This window comes from Macaca nemestrina, chromosome 5, assembly GCF_043159975.1.
Source record: "Macaca nemestrina isolate mMacNem1 chromosome 5, mMacNem.hap1, whole genome shotgun sequence".
Taxonomy (NCBI): Eukaryota; Metazoa; Chordata; class Mammalia; order Primates; family Cercopithecidae; genus Macaca; species Macaca nemestrina.
The window spans coordinates 42,905,297-42,927,298 of record NC_092129.1 but is presented as its reverse complement, the minus strand read 5'-3'; the positions used below and the strand labels follow the sequence as shown (position 1 = coordinate 42,927,298).

The following is a 22,002-nucleotide window of genomic DNA, read 5'->3' as shown; positions in this document are numbered from 1 at the left end:
AGTATGTCATTTATATTAACATGGAATGGGTTTGCTATTATTTTTAATGATTTTAAAAATTTTGTTTTAGTTTCCAATATGGTAAATAGATACAATCCAAATTTTAAATAGAAGCTATGTGGGATAAATAATTTTTAAAAACGTACAAGGTCTTGACACCCAAGAGTTTGAGAAGTGCTGCCTCAGTCCACATCAGTAACACACAGAGGGTTCTGAGAGAGCCCTGTGGGCGGAAGCTGCCCTCCTGCCCCGACACAGGGCAAGGCCCTCCTTTGGACAGACCCAGCATGGACACATGCTGAGCACTCACAGGGGAGGGTGAGGCCACCTCGGTGGCCTGCAATGGGATCTCTTCAGACCTGTCACACTGGGGAAACAGAGGCACCTCCCCACCTTCCCATTTCCATCTCCATTTATGGAAACTGACGGGCAAAATGATCAGCTCGAGGTCCCAACAGTCATATGTTGAACTAGGACTTGCACGTGCATTATGATGACCTATTTGCTTTCCCTTCAGCAAATGACGAGCTCTTTGAGAGAAGAGAGCATACCTCCTGTTCCTCACTGCATTTCTGGCATAAACCATGCTGTGTGTTTGGCTGACTCCAAACCCAGGCCACCTGCTCCCCCTTGCCAACTGCCTGATCCACATGAGCCCAGTCCCCACCCTGTCTTCCCACTCTGCATCACTCTCTCCAGACCCCTCCGATAGAGACGCCAACATGCAGAACTGAGCACAGTGAGGCAATCATCTAGAGCAAACATTCGTAAAAACATCCTCTGTACTGAATGCCTGGGCATGCACACCTTTAACAATTGTTTTCTTTCTTAATCAAACCCTCCTGTTGACTTTAAATTACATCTTTATTTTTACTACCTCTGAAATGCATGAATGCTACCCTCCCCATTTTCAGCAAAGGTCGTGTTGCTGACCTTGTCTTCCACACTCAGCTTTATTTCAGAGTTAGGGGTAAACCCAGCAGCCCTCCCACCTGCTCAGTCCTGGGTGTCCTCTGTGTTCAGCCCTCTCCCTCTGCCCTTCCCAGTCATGGGATCCCTCCTTCTCCCAACCCCCAAGCACGGCTGGGCCCAGTTTACTGGCTTCTGTCCTACCAACAGCCTCTGAAATAAGCACACAAAACCCCTTTTGTTTTTGAAGGTTTTTCTCCCAGCTGGTAAATACAGAAAAACAAAATAGGATTTGTAAAATAAAGCACACCATAGGCAGTTATAGTTTCAGGAAAATAAAAACCATTATTTTACATAGAACAATTCTCTCTGGACTTCATTAAATTGAAAATTAGTGTAGGTCTGCTCTCACTTAAAATATTCTAGAAGGATTCCTTTAGGCCTAAAAATGAGCCCTATCCTAAATCTTCTCTCAGTAATTCTTCAGTTTTGCTCACCTTAACCCTCATTAAAAAAACCATATTAATTGTTACCTGGCCTCTTCCTTTGATCAAGTTAGCAGAAGGTGGAGAGGTAAGAGTTAGTTATTTAATTGCATAATTACTCAGGTTTCCCCAGTGGGTATTCACATCAGTTCAGACTACAGTCTCTTTTGTCTTAAAGTTTCCTTCTTCCTTACAGAGAGGTAAAGTCAATTTAAGTCATTTCCTGGCAAAGCTGGGTATACACACTAATCTTAATAGCTCTAATAATTCGTGACACTCCCCTCAGTCTGAATATAGGACAACCCTCTTATAAAAGCACTGGCTCCTTGGAAATTGCATTTGAAGCTGTTTCAATACAAGGTGGTCTAATCCATAATCCTTTATTGGTAAGTTGCACTTGTGAGTGGGCAATATAGCAGGTTTTCTAGGAGGTTTTTTCAACAATGGTGCTTCATCAAGTGATTTACTGCGTGAAATGTAATTGTATATATCTCAGCTCTTCCCATAAATTGCAAAAAAAAAAAAAAAGAAAAAAAAAACCTTCTGTATTAAGTCAAATAATTGGAGAGCTAATACCCCATAGTGAGTTAGGAAGGTGATTTTTGGAGTCCAGCAGCCCTGGTTCTGCTCTGGACTGGCTCAAGGAGCTCAGCCAGCTACATAGCCCCTCCAATCAGAGTGTGTCCACTGTCTCACACAGGAGTGCTGCCAAGATTAAATGGGAACAGCATACATATAGTACCCAGGAAAGTCTCTGGCACTTGGTAAAGGTTTGAAAATGTTAACTTGTATTCTCATGTGTCCCAAATTTAGATGGGAAATGTGAATTATAAGGCTATTAAACATATTAAGAAGCATTGTATTAACAGAGTAGTGAACTATAAAATAGGTAAAGGGAGATCTCCTGTATCAAATGTATCAGACTTAAGTTGAAAAAGATACATCAGGGAATTATGTAATTACATAATCCTATTGATTTATATACAATTCAACTATACATAAATACACAATAAAATTAAAAATATACAAAAATATAAAATACTTAATAATAAAGGTTTCCAAGAAAACAAAATATGATTCTAGTCTGCACCCACCCTTCTCTCAGAAGAAAAGTCCTAGAGGGTGAAAAAGAAAGATGTAAATACCTCTGTGGAGCTACTGACATCACTAAATTGATGGGCTCAGGTCCCTATCCATCTCTTGAGATCCATTTTTATAATCCATCAATATAAACAATTTCTCAGAGGCACAGTTTGAAATGAAAGCAGAAAATTTGGGACTAAATTGCCTTAAAGGCACAGTTTAATGGTGAAAACAATTCATAGACTAATGCACACTGCAAAAATCCTGCCTTCATTCTATTCAAAAGGGATGAAGAGGCTGGATGCAGTGGCTCACACCTATAATCCCAGCACTTTGGGAGGCCGAGACGGGAGGATCACTTGAGGCCAGGAGTTCGAAACCAGCCTGGCCAACATGGCAAAACTCTGTCTCTATTAAAAACACAAAAAAATTAGCTGGGCATGGCAGTAGAGGCCTGTAATTCCAGTTACTCTGGAGGCTGAGGCAGGAGAATTGCTTGAACCCAGGAGACAGAGGTTGCAGTGAGCCCAAATCACACCACTGTACTCCAAACTTGGCGACAGAGTAAGTGAGACTCCATCTCAAAAACAAAACAAAACAAAACAAAACCAAAAAAAAGGAATGAAGAGGCCTAAAAAACAAAAATTCATGATTGGATTGTTATATTTTTTTCAGTGGATTTATTTTATGTTTAAAGTCAAGTGTTATAAAGTCATCAACTATTGGTCATAAAGAAAGGATGAGTGGTCACAGCTTGTTTCTGAACATCAATAATTTGTGCACATCCTGAAATACTACTCAAGCCAATATCCCCTACATACTAACTTGGGTGACTTATGCACTCATTTTTTAAGTGGTGACTTCTTTAAGTGATGACTGCATCACTTAAAAAGTGCTTTTAGGTCAGAGCTATTAACAAGGAGAGGCTTTGTAATGGAGAGCTAATTGTCGGTCTTCCTTATCAACGTGAGTAGAATGTGGAAACCATTAGGACTGGCTTACAACGGGCAGAGAGCCCCACAGAAACAGCTGTCTGTAAGCTAGGAAATAGAATGGTATTATCACTTATACTATGTTAAAAGGAGAAAAGAATATTCTTTGTTCTCCACAGCAGCAGGGAAAGGAAAAAGAGAAACTAGATCTTCAGAGCACCTTGATTTCTAACACGGATTTCAGCAACCTCCACTGCTAAATGCTAGTCCATGTGCCACTTTCTCCTTGCAAATACATTTTTCTGGTCACCTGTTTATGGCAAGCCTGATCTCGGGAAGCTAGAAAAGTTCAGGTCTCCTCTAGAACGAGCCCTTGCTCACTTACAAGGTTCCCACTGAGCCCAGAAAGGCTGACAATGTCCTCACATTGCCTTTCACAACTTGCTGAGATAAAGAATTCGCTAAATCTGAAAATGAGCCAGGCATGGACTAACCAAAGTGTCTTAAAGCTCCGCTACCCCTTTTTTTATGGTTCAGAACCAGCAAAACTCAACAGAGTTTGACTCAACAGAGCCAAGACTCATTTACATTTGTGTGACTCTGCAAAAAGAAGTCAGCTATAGTAGGGAGAAAAGGAAGAAGGCAAGAAAAGGGTACTTAAGATGAGTTTACATCCAAGAGAAGCACACATGTTTATAATCCAGCTAGAATAATGTGAAGCACCTGTCCAGCATGTATGCTCAGACCCTCCATTCATTAGCACAAGCTGAAAACATGAATTACAAATTCTATACCAGCATCCTTTGCTTCCTCCATGACAGTGGGAGGTAGCAAGGTGAGTCCAACACTTCTCCATGACATAAGAAAGGCAGGTACAATACTGATGAGAATCAAACTGTGTGCCAAAAACAGCTATTAGGGTATTTGCTGTCCTCATCATTTTAAATCATACAAAGTTCTTCCTAGTTGATGCAGATATGTTTCTTTCTTCAAATTAAAACCAAAAAACTGATAGGCATGGTGGTTCACACTTGTAACTCCAGCACTTTGGGAGGCTAAGGTGGGAGGATTGCTTGAAGCCAGGAATTTGAGATCAGCATGGGCAACGTAGCAAAACTCCATCTTTACAAAATTTTTTTTAAAAAATTAACTGGGCCTGGTGCCATACATCTGTAGTCCTAGCTACTTGGGAGGTTGAGGCAGGAGGGTTGCTTGAATTCAGGAGTTCGAGTTTGCAGTGAGCTATGATTGTGCCCCTGCACTCCAGCCTGAGCAACAGAGTGAGACTCTGTCTCTAAAAAGAAAACAAAATAACAAAAAAAAAAAACTTGCATATCTTGCAGAAGTCGCTCCAGGGTTCATAACACAGAACTAAAGCACTAAAATAGATCAATGCGGCATAAAGGCAATTAAAATAAAACCACATGAGGAATGGGAAGCTGTTATGGATGGTTCTCTCCAAGTATAAACACTGATGAATGTGCTCACACCCTGCATGAAAAATCAGTAGGTCCCCACATCAAGACGAGGAGGAATATGTCATTATCTGGACTGAATGAAGTGTCTGGACCAGGCAGGCAAAATGAAGCAAAGGGCCAGGCAGAGGGTCAGCCAGGGAGGAGAGGTGGTGGGACACATACACAGACAAATGGGAAAAAAAGCTGTTAGAGTCTTTCTGGAAAGTACACCTGGCAAGAGAAAGCAATTAGGCTGAGGTTGGCTCTGAAAAATCATGAAGCAGGTAAGCAAAATGGCTGGGTTATGGCTAGGGTAATCACTGGGATTGTTCCCAAAGGGGCACTGAGCAATGCCAATAAGAGGTTTGCTGCCAATGGCTGCCTTTTGACAAAATAGCTCCAGGATTCCCTTGACAGTTTTATCTCATCTGGACAAGTACTGTTGCAAGTGACCTGGAAGGAAGAAAGAGACAATCCTGGATTGGGGCAGGATGGGAGTGGAGGTTCTTTAGTCCTTTAGAACAGAAATACTCCAAGTCAAATTCATGTTGGAAGTGGGGGTAGGACAGGCAGCATGCCTCTTCCAGGGTGGCCAAGGACTTTTCATGGAAATCTACTGAGAACTGAAACCTCTGTATCTTTAGCATCCTTCGGCATAGAATATTGGTCAGAGTCCTGACCACCACCATCCTCCACCCCTTATCTAATACACATTAGGGGGTGCAGGGTTTTAGTCGAGTAGAGGGCACAGGATTTAAGTCTATACTAACTGAGGTCAATAATCGTTGGGTTTCTGAGTATACTCTTTAAGACCAACCCTCTCGGTGAGTAAGATATTAGAAGTCCTACTGCCAAAGCTGAGATTCCATTTTGGCACAGATTCTTTCAAATACTGCATTTTCTAAGAATCTAGGAGATGAAGGCAGTGGCTTTCTGGGACGTGTGATATAAAGCTGGAGAAGCAGTTTCATCCCACAAACATTTACAAGGCACTGAGCTAAGAGATACAAAGATGAGTAATTTATCTAGATGAGCTCCTTGAGGCTAGGGTCTGATAACAGAACCTGCAAACAACTGCCAACGTGGTTTATGAGCTTCACAACAGGATTATGTAAGGAGAATGGTGAGGGCACAAAGGACAGGAATATCATTTTTACCTAGGAAATAGAGGAAGGACTTCAGGACACCTCAGCACAGTCTTCAAGGATAAGTAGGATAAGGAATTGAGAAAGGCTGCATGTTATAAGACACACACTGGGCAATTTTGATGAAGACAGCAGCTTAGAACATGTCCCCCTAACATTTTAGTGCTTAATATGCAGGGGAGCTATTGGGCTACTTATTCAAACATCTCCAGACCTGTGGTTTTGATCTTGGCTTTGGCATGTGGAAGGAAGAGAAGCCATGACAAGTATGCTATATTTCATCTTATGAGATGGCCTAAGACATAAGAATGGTGAGGATTAGGGAATACCTTCAGTAAAACCCTAGCCAACCAACATCATAGTCACATCTTCTATAGAAAAAGTCCCCCTGTCCAACAAAAACAAATTCAAAAATAGGAAGCTACCCTTGTTCCAAATGCATTTAAATCAACACAAAGATACAGGAAGCATAAAAAAGTAAGGTAATGTGACACCCTCAAAAGAACACAATAATTCTTCACCAATAAATTCTAACCAAAAAGAAATCCTTGAAATGTCAGATAAAAATTCAAAATATTGATTTTAAAGATCAATGAGATGCAAGACAAATCTGAAAATGAATATAAGGAAATCAGAAAATCAATTCATGATATGAATGAAAAATTTACCAAGGAGGTAGACATCTTTAAAAAATTCTGGAACTGAAAAATTCATTGAAGGAATTATAAAATATATTCAAAAGCTTCAGTAATAGACTAGACTAAGCAGAAGAAGGAATCTCAGAACTTGAAGGCAGGTCTTTTGAAACAATACAGTCAGGCAAAATATATGGAAAAAAGAATGAACGAAGCCTTTGAGATATTTGGGACTATATAAAGCAATCAAACTTACAAATTATCAGTATTCCTGAGGGAAAAGAAAGACCAAAGATCTCTTTAAGGAAATAATTGATGAAAATTTCCCAAGTCTGGCAAGAAATTGGGACAGATCCTCCAGATACAGGAGGCCCAACAATTTCCAGAAAAATACATTGCAAAGAGGACTTCACTGCAGCATATTATAATTAGACTGTCTAAAGTAAAAGTGAGCCAGGTGCGGTAGCTCATGCCTGTAATCCCAGCACTTTGGGAAGCTGAGGCAGGGGAATCACTTGAGTCAAGGAGTTTGAGACCAGCCTGGGCAACATGATGAAACCCAATCTCTACCAAAACAAACAAACAAACAATACAGAAAATTAGCTGAGTGTGGTGACACATGCCTGTAGTCCTAGCTACAGGGAGGCTGAGGTGAGAGGATTGCTTGAATCTGGGAGGCAGAGGTTGCAGTGAGCTGAGATCGCTCCACTGCACTCCAGGCTGGGTGACAGAGCATGACCCTGTCTCAAAAAAATAAAAATAAATAAATAAATAAAATAAAAGAGAAAGAATTTTAAAATCAGCAAGAGAAAAGCATCTAGTCACCTATAAAGAAAACCCCATCAGACTAACAGTGGATTTCTCAGCAGAAAGCTCTTAGACAGAAGAGAATTGAATGACATTTTCAAAGTGCTGAATCACAAAGAAAAGAAAATGTTGACGAAGATTTTTATATCCAGCAAGAATAAGCTTCATAAATGAATGAGAAATAAATTTTTCCCAGACAAGCAAATGCTGAGAGAATTTATCATCCCTAGTCTGGCCCTACTAGCAATGCTCAAAGGAGTCTTAAACATGGAAATAAAAGGCTGATATTCACCATTATGAAAACACAAAAGTATAAAACTCACAGGTCTTATAAAGCAATCAAACAAAGGATTAAGAGAAGAGAAAGGAATGAATGGCAACAAGAGAGAATTCCATCAAACCACAAAGACAGAGAAAAAGAAAAAAACAAAGAATCTAGAAAATGACAACATGACAGGAACAAAACCTCACATACCAATATTAATCTTGAATGTAAATGCATTAAATGCTCCACTTAAAATATATCGATTGTCATAAAGGATTTAAAAAAGATCCAACTAGGCCGGGTGCAGAGGCTCACACCTGTAATCCCAGCACTTTGGGAGGCTGAGGTGGGTGGATCACAAGGTCAGGAGTTTGAGACCAGCCTGGCCAATATGGTGAAACTCCATCTCTACTAAAAATACAAAAATTGGCCAGCCGTGGTGGCACGTGCCTGTAGTCTCAGCTACTTGGGAGGCTGAGGCAGGAGAATCACTTGAACCCTGGAGGTGGAGGTTGCAGGAGTTGAGATTGTACCACTGTATTCCAGCCTGGGTGACACAGTGAGACTCCATCTCAAAAAAAAAAAAAAAAAAAAAAAAGATCCAACTATACACTGCTTACAAGAAACTCAGTTTACTTGTAGAGACATGTGTAGACTGAAAGTACAGAGGTTGGAAAAGATATTCCATACAAATGGAAATCAAAAGTGAGCAGGAATCACTATACTTATATCAGATAAAACAGACTTTAAATCAAAAACAGTAAAGACAAAGTCATTATATAATGATAAAGGGATCAACTCAACAAGAGACTATAACAATTTTAATATATATGTACCCAACACTGGAGAACCTAGATTCATAAAACAAATATTACAAGACCTAAAGAAAGAGCTAAACACCAATACAATAATAGTAGGGGACTTCAACATCCCACTCACAGCATTAGAGAGGTTGTCGGGACAGAAAATCAACAAAGACACATTGGACTTAAGTTGGACTTTAAGCCAAATGGACCTAACAGACATGTACAGAATATTCTACTCAACAACTGCAGAATATTCTAATTGTTCTTGATCGGTAGCCTCCAAGTCTTATGTTATTACTTGGTTGAAAAATCAGTGGATAGTCATGATGGAATCAGTGACTACCAGTGGCAACTGTACTTGGTCATATTTTTCACCAAATCCATCACTATTAGGGAACATCCTGAGTTGGCTTTTGCTTATGAAACAAAAAGGACATGGGGAGGATGATTCTAATCTAAGACGTAGCCTGAGCTATCGATGGCTTCTTCAGTGTAGGGATACCACAGTAGCCCACTAATTCATAGATTTATTCAACACTGCATAGATGCATGTAAGAAGACCTTGAAGTTTAAGAAAAGGGAAAAGAGAAGCAAAGATAGCAAGGGTGCAGTCTCCTCATGGAGAAAGATAAGGACCCTTAAAACCCACCCCCAAATCAAAAGCAAGACTAAGGGTAGCAAGGTGGAAAGATTTTCACATGACTAGCCACTAATAAAGTCAGGAAATATTCCATAACACATATTCCCTGGACCTTCCTCCCTCCATGACACTGAATATCAATGGGCTCTGCATTAATTCCTACCCTTGTTGCTCACCACATCAACATGAGAGTGAGCATTTGATCAGTGACAGAGCCTTGGGCATAAATAAGCAGTGTCTCTTGACCTCCTTAATTACATCTAAAATGTTTTATCATCAATATCTCCCTTAGAATGCTCTATGCATAACTGAATCCAGTCACCAGTCACTTAAATCATTCAAAAGTCATTAGAGCAATCAATGGCAAAAGGAAAGATAACACAACATAGGTCTCTCAAGGATTCAGTTTCAACACAGGCTCTTCAAGGGTTCTTCTGATTTAAGCTACCACTACTAACACACACAACTGACCAAAAACAATATTAGTAATTATGAGAATGGGACTACACTGAACATGAAATAAACAAATCAAAAGGAAAAAAATAGGAAAAAGCATAGCAAAGGTATTCAAGATTATGAATGATCCCTTAGCCCTTTCCAAAACAATTTTTAAAATCTGCAAATAATCACCTCCAGGTGATTATGTAACAGAAATGAAAACTAAATCTGAATTTAAAATCAGAAAAATGCAAGACATACTTTATAAACTTGGCTTCTTTCCCATATATTAGATGTAAGCATAACGGAAGAAAAAATAACATATCCAAATTCTCCTCAATGAGCAAATATTTACAGTGCCTGGATTTTTTTTTTTTTTTTTTTTTTAGCAGATGCTCAAATAGAAGGATGCCATGTTACACATAATGATTTAACAGAGTAAATGCTCTCTTGGTTTAAAGTGTCTCTAAGAGGAATCAAAGGATTAAAGAAGGACGGATTTACAACACAGGCAGAAAAGCCCATTACTATATGTTTCCTCTTTATATCATTTCCCTAATGATAACCTGGAATAGTAAATCAGACTAGTATTGATTCAGTCTCTTTTCTGCTCTAATTACGGCTTCTTCTTGTATCTTAGAAGAGGCTTTGAGAGGTTCCCCACTATTGTGAATCACAAACTGAAACCTCCTTATATGTATAAAAGTCTCTAATACATTTACATTTGCTACCACATCACAATGTTTTCCATTTTGTGTATCTTCATTCTCCTCCTTCAAATTTGTTTTTAAAAAAACAGCTTTGAGGCCGGGCACAGTGGCTCACGCCTGTAATCCCAGCACTTTGGGAGGCCGAGGCGGGCGGATCACGATGTCAGGAGATCGAGACCATCCTGGCTTACACAGTGAAACCCCGTCTCCACTAAAAATACAAAAAATTAGCCGGGCCTGGTGGCGGGCACCTGTAGTCCCAGCTTCTCAGGAGGCTGAGGCAGGGGAATGGCGTGAACCTGGGAGGCGGAGCTTGCAGTGAGCCAAGATCATGCCATTGCACTCCAGCCTGGGAGACAGAGCGAGACTCCATCTCAAAAACAAACAAACAAACAAACAAAAAAACTTTGCAAGGCTCATATCTGCTGTGTCTCATTCATATCGTTCAATTCTCTGTACAAGAATGCTTGATGATCTCATTGTGCATCTAAACATAATAATGTCCATTCTTTTGAATAGTAAGATGATATATCTTTGTACATTAGGATAATCTTCATCATTAGGGGAAATACTCTGAGTTGAATTTCTAATAATGGTAAAAATATGTAAAGAAATGTACATATGCATATATTCATCCATAGTCTCTCATCTGGCACCCCTCCCACCAATTTTGTCAACAGCTCCTGTAGGTGCACAAGATAGGTAGCTGGCTCTGGGGTAAAGCAAAAGATCACTGAATAAAATAAAGCCAAATAAGTAAAAGGAGAACCAAAAATATGTCCTTGGAGACATTGAAACCATATTCTCTCCAACTCTTCTGGCCACACACATACACATGAACACTAGACAAAGAAGGTCATTATATAATGCTAAAGGGATCAGTTAAGCAAGAGACTATAACAATTCTAAATATATGTATGTGCCCAACAATTAAACATTCCCAGCCAGTGGAGCAGAAGCCTCTTCTGTTGCTCCTCACACTGAAGACCGACCTTTTATCACAAACCTGGAACCACAGAAAACCTCACCGCTGGGTTAAACAACACTTTGGATCGTTTAAAAGAAAACGTTGTTTCTAAAGGAAACAACCTTGAGAGCAGAGTTTATCAAACTCTTTTACAAACAGTCACTAAGAAAAGGTTAAGATTCTGTTTTTCACGTGTTTTAAGTTAGCATTCAAAGTTTTTCATCACAATTTTAATTGTGAAGGCTGTAATTCTGGAATACTGGAATTATTAAAATTTTTAATTAAAACATATCACTCTTGAAATTTATCTCATGAATATGACAGCAATTTGAAAAACACCTTCATCCATCAAAAAAGGTGAACAAACTCTTCTTTAACAGTAAAAAATGCTGTATTGTTATTTTTCTCCTTGAACTTATTATATTTCCATTCCATTTTCCCCAAATAATTTTCTCCAATATATTTTAATGCTAGAAAGCCTTTTATTACTCTCCATACTGTGCTTCTCTCTTAAGAAAAAGTATGTATAAAGTAATTTTTAAAATATTTCCTGTAACCATAAGGCTTTAAAATGTTCAATTATAAGTAATCATTACTAATGCACAAAATTGGTCCAAAGAACATTAATAATTATTTATCAAAGGTCAATATGGTTAGCATAGAAAATATACTTTTATTAAAAATACATTGCTAAAGAAATGGAGTTTGTTTATATCTCCCCCAGCTAGTTCATATGCCTATGGAGAAGTATTTTCTATTGCTATACAATAAGGTAGAATTTAGCACAAATTACATATCAATTCTTTACCTTTATAGTTGTAAGCAGTAAGAAACCTTGTTTACAGAAATAATAAGGGAATGAAGGAGACATCATCAAAAAAAATCTTTTCGTCTTTCATCTTATAGTTCCTTCAACATTGCTGAAAGCCAAGAAGTTAAAACTACCTAACTTGAAAAATGATGTGTTTCTTGGTCCTTATAATCACTTCCTTTACCTGTATGGACACTAGTATGTTCATAGTTCTTTGTGGGTGGGACAAGATCTCTGTACCCCAGGGCGACACACTACTGTAAGACACAGGTGGGTAACAGGTGTGGTTTTCTCTGTCAAGCAAGAGCAGAGTGACCGTAAAAGGTGAGGTGGAAAAGGAGACGTGGCAACGTCAGTTTTGAAGCAAATCAGTTTTAAGAAAGGGAACTTATAGAAGTTGGGAGCCAGGAAATTGCCTTCTTTAAACTATCCATGCCTTCACAGCTCATAGAAAGTCCTCGCATCCTCCTATGCGCTGGACACTCCAGCTGTACCACCTCTCAACTAGACAAACATGTTGTTGCCAAACATTCTGTTCATGTATAAGCTTTGTACACACAAAAATATACTTAGTTTAACACACGGATTCCCTTACAATATGTAAACCTACAGGTTTATGCAGCTACTACAGGAAAAGTAATGAATTTTTTAAAAAGATAGAAATATAAATTTTGTTCAATCTACTTAAAAAGAGAGAAAATATCTAATCACAGTATCCTGAGAACACAGAAACCATACTCAGCAAAGGGTTATAGTCCAATATATTTTATAATCTCAAAGAAAACCCTGGAAACAGCCCAAATGTTATTAAACAACAGGAAAACTGCTAAATGAATTATGCTACAGCCATATAATGGAAGTATATGTAACATTTTAATTTGAAGAACATATACTGGCATTAGAAAACATTCTATATGGTATTGAGTAAAAAAAACCAAGCAGGCAACAAAGTCGTGAATAAAATTTTATATTAATTTATAAAAATATATGTGTATAGAAAAAGACATTTAAGAAAATCTATTAAACTGTTTTCAGTGATCATCCTTAGGTGATAAAGTTATGAACAATTTTCTTTTTTATTCTATTGTTCTTTCCAATTTTTCTACAGAGGGCAGGCATTTCTCTTCCAGTGAGGGTTGGGGGAAGGCATAGGGGGAGGTGAAGAAGGTAGGGAAATAGGCTCCCTATCTCTGGGCTGCTACATCTGGCTGTGGACTTCACAACCAGTAAGATGATGTCCATCCAGGGTTGCCAATCAGAGCTTAAATCCACACTACCTGGTGTAGGGGTGCATCCCCATCAGAGCGAGTGCAATTTTCTTTCTACTCCTTCACATAAGTTTTGATCATGTCTCTCCTTGACCAATTTGATCCTTTTACCATGGACTTCCATGGCTGGTTCCTTTAGGTCACTGATTTCATTCCCTCCACAGACAGGTGGCGTGAATGCAATTAGGTTCACATCATGTTAACCTCATGAAATATCCCAGCTCATGGGTGCAAGAAAGCCTTTAGTCAGCAAGTAAAATGCTATGCTATGGTTTGAATGTGTCCCCACCAAAAGTAAGTGTTGGAAACGTAATCCCCAATGCAACAGTATTGGGACATCAGGCTTAATGAGAGGTAATCTGGCCATGAGGCCTCTGCCCCATGAATGGATGAATGTGGTTATGACAGGAGTGGGGCTTTGTTAGAAAAGGGTGCATTCAGTCCCCTTCTTTCTTCTCTGTTCCACCCTCTTTTTGTCCTTCTACCTTTGGGATGATGCAGCAAGAAGGCCCCCGCTAGATGTGGCCCCTTGATCTTGGACTTCTCAGCCTCCAGAACCATGAACCAATAAATTTCTGTTCATTATAAATCACCCAGTCTGTAGTATTCCATTATAGCAGCACAAAACAAACTAAGACACACTGTAAATCAATGTGGTTATCTGGGCCTTCAATGGGCAATATTGACTTCTGTGATATTATACAATGTCCATCTCCTACCTCAGTACATGTGGAGGGATCTTGACAATAGTATCCAAACCACCCAGAGTTTCTGCAAAAGAAAAATTACAAAGTTAAAAATAAATATTTAAACACTGAGAATATACACTGTACATGAATTTCTCTGTTAGTTTCTCTTTTCCCCAGCAATTCCTCTAATTATAAACTAGTCAATTCTCAATTATCTGCATGCAAGTCTTTCATATTTTAAAATCCTTTTCCCTTGAGAGCCCCAGAGATTTCCCTGGACCTTGCAAACTACTGGGGAGGGGAAAGTTAAAAATTAGGGCACATTTCCCCATACAGATAAAGAACAAATAGTTAAATTCCTAATCTGAACCACTGAATCTAGTTACAACTGACTAAGATACTATATTCTTGCAATAAAAATAGAGAAAGAAAAGCTGTGTCCTTGAAAATACTGTTTCAATATCCTTACACAATAATTCATACTTGTGAAAGACTTTCAAATTCACAAAGCACTTACACAACATCTCATTATTCTCACACACATTTGTGACATGTTATATTAAAATTTTTTTTTTTAATTACAGTATAGTTAGGATATCAATTGGAAGGCTAACATCCAAATATCGTTAATCCAACCTGGATGTTCAATACTTTACCACTGTTTGTGGATTTTTCACACTATTGCTGCCTCCAATTTTAGAGATAATGAAAAGCTCACCAGTCTCTTCCCCAAAAAACTGTACTATTTCAATCCTTCCAACTTGTCTCCAGTCTTGTAGCTCAAATTGTGTTAACCCCTTTCTTCACTCCTTAGAGTCAGCAAGCCCTGTCTATCTGAATTATTTTCACTGGAGAAGGAGAAACGTCTCTTCCCACCTTGCTCAGAGATCAGAGAGAATAACAAACATGAAATATATATATCAGAGACTCAAGGCTAAGAACAGGCCTGATAGGATCTGGGCTTGATGTGGCCAGTGGAGCAAAAGAGTGGATTTCAGAAAGACAATTAATCAGCAGAACAGAAAGATGAGTTCAGCAGGGTTCTTGGTATCGTGAAGACAAGGCCAATGGAGGAAAATGAAGGACTGAAGTCAATGCCTAAGATAAGACAGGATGACAAGAAAGGGAAGCCCTGAGATGCAGGTACAGGAAGCAGCTCAAAGGCCACACAGGCCAGCGCACCCTACCACTTAGCACAGCAGGGACTGGCACTCAGGACAAGCGATGCTGTTGCCCAAGGAGAGGCAGTGACAGTGAACAACCAGATCTGCATGGTTTTCCCACAGGACAGAGGGATATATAGTCAACTAAGGCTGGGTAACAGTGCCCAGCTCTATAAGGCTAAGAGCAAGCTAGAAGAAAAGGAAAAGAGAAAAGGCAGTCACGCAGCAGCCACTGTGAAACTACACCTCTAAGTGCAGTGAGACTCCCAGGCACATGGGATAAGTGTGGAACCCAAGGCAAAGAGCATCCAAGGTCAAGGTCAAGGAGAAAATGGCCTGCAGCTTTGCAGTAAGCACCCATGACAGAATGGTAGCTGGGGAGAGGGCACCATGGAAGCATCAAGAACGAAAGCAAAGTTAACCAGGTTCCAGTCCAGCTCCGCTCCAGCTTGTGACGCTGTGGGATCGGGACAGGTCACTTATCCTCTGTAAGTTTTAGTTCCCTCATCTTTAGAAAGAAGACAATGACACCTTCCTTCTGGATGCTTGTGAGGAACTGATAGGATCATGATCATAAAGGGCCTGACACAGTTCTTAGTTGCCAGTGCCAATTCCTGTCTCCCTTCTTTGATTCTCTCCCTAAATACTGGACCAGGTCCTGGGCTAGGGACCCAGTGGTGAGAACAGACATGATACGTGAATTCATGGAGTGCACATTCTCATTTCAAAGCATGATAAATGCCAGGAAGGAAAAGACAGGGAATCAGGCAAAAGTAGAAAAGGAGGTCCTACTTTGGACTGCGACGTCAGGGCTTCCTGCTGGGGGTAATGAGACCACAAATGATTTACTTAAAGTAGATAAGGAGGGGTCACTCCAAGTGGAGTGAATAATAAGTTTGAAATGCATGGAGAATCCCAACATCTTCCCTGACTCTGTCCTGCCACTTCAGTCCAAGCTGCCACCTTCTATCACCTGGATGACGGTACCAGCCTCTGTCCTGAGCTTTCAGCTTTTGGGCATGCCCCTGAAGCTGCAGTCTCTGCTTAACACAGTAGCCTGAGAGACCCTGTCAGGACCCAAATGAGAGCATTTCCTCCACCCCAAATGACTCCCCATCTCATCCTTAGAGAGCCCAAAAAGGACTTTCATGATCCGGTCCTCACTTCCTACTTCTCTCCCCTTGCTCCAGCCCCCTGACTCCTTGCTCTTTCCTGAAGCCATCAGATAGACGTTTTCCCAACTAGGAGCCTCCCTTTTAGTAAAGTTTTCCATGAATACCCTATTTAAATGGCAATTCCCCCTTTACTCCAAGCACCTCCTATCTTCTTCACCATTTTATATTTTCCCTTTCTTAGCTCTTATCACTCTCTTTGCTGTCATGTGTATTTTATTTACTTATCTTGATTATTGGCTGTCATCTCTCCAACAGTCTGTAAACTCTTGGATCTTTTTGCCTGTTTTGCTCACCATGTTATCCCTAATACTTGGAACAGTACCAGGCATGCAGTAGGTACTCACTAAATATTTGCTGAATTAATGAAGTAAGAGGGAGCACAGTGTAGCTGAGTAACTGAAAGATCAGTGTGGCTGAAATTCAGAGAGCAAGGACCCCTCTCTGTCATGAGGGTTTCAGTGGGGAATGACCCTTCTCTCCCATAAGGGTCTCAGAGGGGGATGACCCCTCTCTCTCATGAGGGTCTCCATGTGGGATGCTCCTCTCTTTCATGAGGGTGGTATAGGACAAGGCTGTGGGGCAGGTAGGAGCCAGGCCATGTAGGGCTGGACAGAACACACTAGGGACTTTCGTTTTTATCCTAATGGGATGCTATTCAGTGTTTTAACATGGCATGTCATGAAAAGATTGGGGTTTTCCAAGGTGACACTAATTGGGAAAAAGAACTTGAGCAGACAAGGAAGGAGCAGTGAGGAGGCTGTTGCAGAAGTCCAGATCAAAAGAGAAGGCAGCTTATTCTGGAGAGCTGGCAACAGAGGTAGAAAGAAGTGGATAGCCTTAACATATACTTAGGAGGTAAAAATGAGTAGAGCTTGGGTGAAGGACTAGGTAAAAGGGCAAATTACAGAAATGTATCAAGGATGACTCTAGATTTCAGGTTAACGCAACTGGACAGGTGATGACATCAACTGATCATTTAGAAACACCAGAGGTGAGTGAGGTTTGGCAGTGAGGTAGAGGTGGGGAAGAGCACATGGTCACTTTGAGCCTTGTTGAGCTGAGTGCCTGTGAGCCATTCAAGTGGAGATGTTCAGTAGGTAGCTATGTTGCGGGGTGTGGGTTTCAGAGCACTGGTGTCGATTAGTGATATAAACGTGGGCATCACATTCACAGAAACACAGCTGAAGCCATGGGTATGTGTGTGTTCAACTCCAGAAAAGCTGGGAGTAAGAGATGAGGGCTCAAAGTTATCCCTTGAGAAACTCAAATATTTACAGCTGGGGAGAGAATCTGGAGCTGTCAAAGGAGACAGAGTGACTCAAGAACCAAGATGGATGTGGTCATAGAAGTCAAGGTAAAGCAGATGCCCAGGTGTGTCTAGTATCACCAGGAGGACCTGTGAGATGGGAGTGAGAATGGTCTGCCAGCTGGATGGCTGTATGTTACTGTTCCTCAGTGACTGTGAGTTGGTGGGATAATGGAGGTGAAAGGCATATGACAGCAACATGAAGACGGAGTAGAAGGTGAGAACACAGATACAATTTCTACACTTTTTAGGGAGTTTGGTTGTGAAGTAATAACCTGTGGCTGGAAGAAAAAGCAAGTGGGTAGATAGAGAGAAGGCTGCTGGTTGGATAGATGTTCCCTCTTCTCCTACTTGGCCTTCGTGCCTCTAGTTTCTTTCCTCGCTACTCCATTTTCCACATCTAGTCTGCATAAGACCCCTGATAGACATAAAATACTAAAAGTAGGACTTGGTTGCTTCCAGCTTTCCTGTTCTGCAATTCTATTTCATCCCATCACAGCCTGGCTCACAAGCCCCCAGGACTGCCGGTTCCTGAAGTTCTTTCTGCCTTTCCCCAAGCCAACCCTCTATCCAATTCATTCCTTTCTACTCCCTGGCCAGGCCATTCCTCACCAACAAAAACAACCAACCAGGTAACACTAAATAAAGAGAAAATACACACATACGCCTTGTTAGTTATTCTACAGCCATTAACACTGATTTTCAGAGAAGTGTCATGACAAAGTAGACAAAGTAGAAGAAGATGCTAAAGTTAAAAAACTCATGACAACATGCCATATGTGGTATGACCTTTTGCAAAGGGAAAGACTCCAAAATGTCAACAGTGTTATCTCTGGATAGGGAAACTGCAGATTATTTTAATTTTTTCTTTATGTGGTTCCATTATTTGCAACATTCTAAAGTGAACATACATAACTCTTATAAATAGAAAAAGATGAATATTATTTAAAACTCAAGCAAGCAGTTAAAGTATTGATTTAACTTATTGAACGTCTGCCTTCCACTATAGGTACAGAAGCAACCAAAGAATCATAAACGGCAGTCCCTGTACTAAAGAGCTCACTACACTGTTGACACATATTGTTTTGATTGACCAGTATCCGTTCCCCTGGCTTCTGAAGAAGCATCCTAATTATACTTCCAGGAAACCATTTTCCCCAGCTCTGAATTTCAGTGGAACTTGTACCCTAGGCCTAAAGCAGTTATTCCCTTCCATTCTTTGACTAGAGGACTGGTTCAAGGATACTCACATGAACCATCAGGACAAAGAGAACAAGGGAAACCAAGGATCGAGCAGGAGTGACTGGAAAAGTCTAGCTCTCTTGATATGATCTAAATATGGTGACGATCATCTATCTCAAAATGGTCTCAGTGAGGAATGACACCTCTCTCCCTTGAGGGTCTCAGAGTGGGATGATCCCTCTCTCCCATGGGGGTCTCAGTCTCAGTGAGGGATGACCCCTCTCTCTCATGAGTGTCTCAGTGGGGAATGACCCCCTCTCTCCTGAGGGTCTAAGTAAGGGACAATCCCTCTCCCATGAGGGTCTCAGAGGGAGATGACCCCTCTCTCCCATGAGGGTCTAAGTAAGGGACGATCCCTCTCCCATGAGGGTCCCAGAGGGGGATGCTTCCTCTCTCCCATGAGGGTCTAAGTGAGGATGACCCCTCTCTCACATGATGGTCTAAGTAGGGGATGGCCCCTTGCTCCTATGAAGGTCTAAGTGGGGGATGACCCCTCTCTCCACAAGCGTCTCAGTGGAGAATGACCCCTCTCTCTCATGAGGGTCTAAGTGAGAGATGACCCCTTTAATGATGGTCTAAGTGGGGGATGAGCCCTGTTTTCCTGGGATGGTCTAAGTTTATTGTTGCCTCTTTTCATGAGATGGTCTAAGTGTGTTGATTCATGAGCCCAAAACCGTGGAGACCCATGCAGAGCATGTCAGTCAACCCACAAAGAGCAGGACAAGATCCCTGAAACAGTGTCTAATTCCTAAGTCACAGCTATTCTTGCAAGGGGTATTTTAGTTAAAGGAGTAAATAAATCCTGTTTCGTGCAAGTCAGCTTAAACTAGTTTTTTTTATCTCTTGCACCCAACATATTTGCCAATTATACTGCCCATAAGAGCCTACCTGTGCACACAATCAACTATTATCCAAAATAGTAGGTACCCTAAGAGAGTCATGAAGGCAAGGATCTGAACCCAGACAAGCAACTGATCCTACTGAAGAGCTCAGGGAATGTTTCCTAAACAAGTCGGACCTTGCAGATTCTGAAAAGGGAATCCCAACAGAAGGACTAGCATGAGCAAAGGCAAAGAGAGAAGTGTGCCACACAGCATGTTCAACAAAGTGCTGCAGTTGACTGCCACTAGATCGTTGAATCTTGGTTGGGGAGTGACAAGAACAGAGGCTGGGGCTAGATTCTGAAGAGCATTCTGAGGAATTTACACATTAATCTAGAAATAAATTATGGGGGTTGAAGAGTGACAGGTGTTTTGTAATCTAAACAGTGATGGGCAGTGGAAATGGACTGGAGTGGGAAAGACAACAGGAAAACCTATCTCTATGCCTTTGTTCATGTCTCCAGCATGCTCTTCCAACAAATTCCTTATAGGGGACATTTTATTCATCCATATATCCCACTGCTCAGTACCAGGGAGGTCTTAATAAATGTTTGCTAAATAAAGAAGCAAAGGAAAGAAGGAACTCATAGCTTCCCCATTGTTCAAATGAAATCTGCTTCAAAAGCCCCACCAGCTCACACCAATTCTCCCCCAATCCATGGGCCCCACATTTATCCTCCCTTCTTTGACTTGTTTTCCTGGTTTGCTCAATCCAACTGCATAATGAATGCCCTGCACTATTATTTAACTATTTCATGCACTTCCGTCTTGTCTTGCTAATTACAGAACAATCACTGGGAAAGGAAGCACATCCACTCAGGCTGGTTTTTTTCAGACTTGACTCGAATAATCTACCTGCCTCAATGCTCAGCCTCCCCAATGGCTTTAAAGGACCTAAACTCAGCAACGTTGTGGTTTAACTTAATAAGACGTTGATGTCAGTATTCAAACTTATTAAAATACTAGATTAATCTCCTCCTCCCTGTTTATCTAACTCTGCCTAATTTGCAGCAAAATAATAACGAATACTAGGAATGGCATGTTTAAAGCACAATTGGGCCCTGCTTTATCATGTTACCCAGCCATCTGTGACCCTTCATTAGAGGCATTTTGGAATCTAGCTTTGAACCACTCTGCTGAATGACAATGGCAACGCAAAAATAGTACTGTGGCTTTAAGAGCCTTGATGCTCTCTCAGATTTCTGGTCCATTTTTCTCTAACAGTAAGCTAAAATGGTCAAGTGCTGGTTCTACCTACAAGACAAACTTCCTAGACAATATTCTAGACAATTTTGTGACGATAGGCACAGGTTTAAAAAAAAAAAAGATGCTGCTATAATTGTACACACACCCAAACATGTGAATTAAGACCATCTACATATTAAGAGTCACCTAAACCACTCTCAAAATTTTACATTTAGTGGAAAGCCTGCTAAAGGCTCTTCTCTATCTCAGGCTGCATCAACGCACACACAGTGTCATGACAGACAGTGATGGTTCTTGGTTGCAAGGGAAAGGGAGTCAATTTCATTTTTCAATTGAGTGGCAACTGAGACATCACATCAGGCTCCGGCAAGGCAAAGCGAGGAGCCCGCAGAGCTAGCTGCGCTGGCTTCTTCTTGGCCTTTCCTTTCTAAAAAGCAGCACCATCACCCGAAGTATGCTTCTGATCTATTTGCATTACCATTCTGACCATTTTGATTGCCCAAACCCAGCCTAATTGAAATGTCTTTCCGTTTTTTTCCGCTGCTGAGTTCTGCAACCTGAGTCTGAAGAGAAACACAAATTCGCTCCCTGGAACTTATTTCAATGCTAGCACAGCTCACAAACCTAAAATCCCACCTGTCTGACCGGCAGACCACAACAGAATTGCAGAGGTAACATGATCCCCGCCCGCATGTTATTTTTCAAGTGCAATAACCATGAAAGCTAACACTTAGCAAGCTGACCTCTATCAGGAAAATCAAACTAAACAAGCCTTTCCTTCCTGGTTCCACTCGCCAAGGATTCGACATCAGGGTTGTTGGTTTAACTTCCCTCTTCCCCAGAGGCGCTTCGCTATCAGGCCCCAGGTTTCGCACCGGCTCCGGGTCCTGCCTAACTCGGCGATGGGGAAGCATCGTCCCCAGCGCCGGGACCGGGAGAAGGGGGCCACCAGGAGGGGAAGACAGCGGTTCCCGGGGAAGGT

General features: G+C 40.9%; 1 protein-coding gene across 1 annotated transcript in view; it reads right to left on the bottom strand.

Annotated features, from left to right (window-relative positions):
- The window catches only part of LOC105465707 (ARFGEF family member 3), a 183,210-nt gene that overhangs the window by 160,785 nt on the left and 423 nt on the right, over nt 1-22,002 (bottom strand). The window contains exon 2 of the mRNA XM_011714278.3: nt 14,078-14,129. Within this exon, the coding sequence (XP_011712580.2) occupies nt 14,078-14,129 (52 nt within the window). The remainder of the gene's footprint in view (nt 1-14,077; nt 14,130-22,002) is intronic.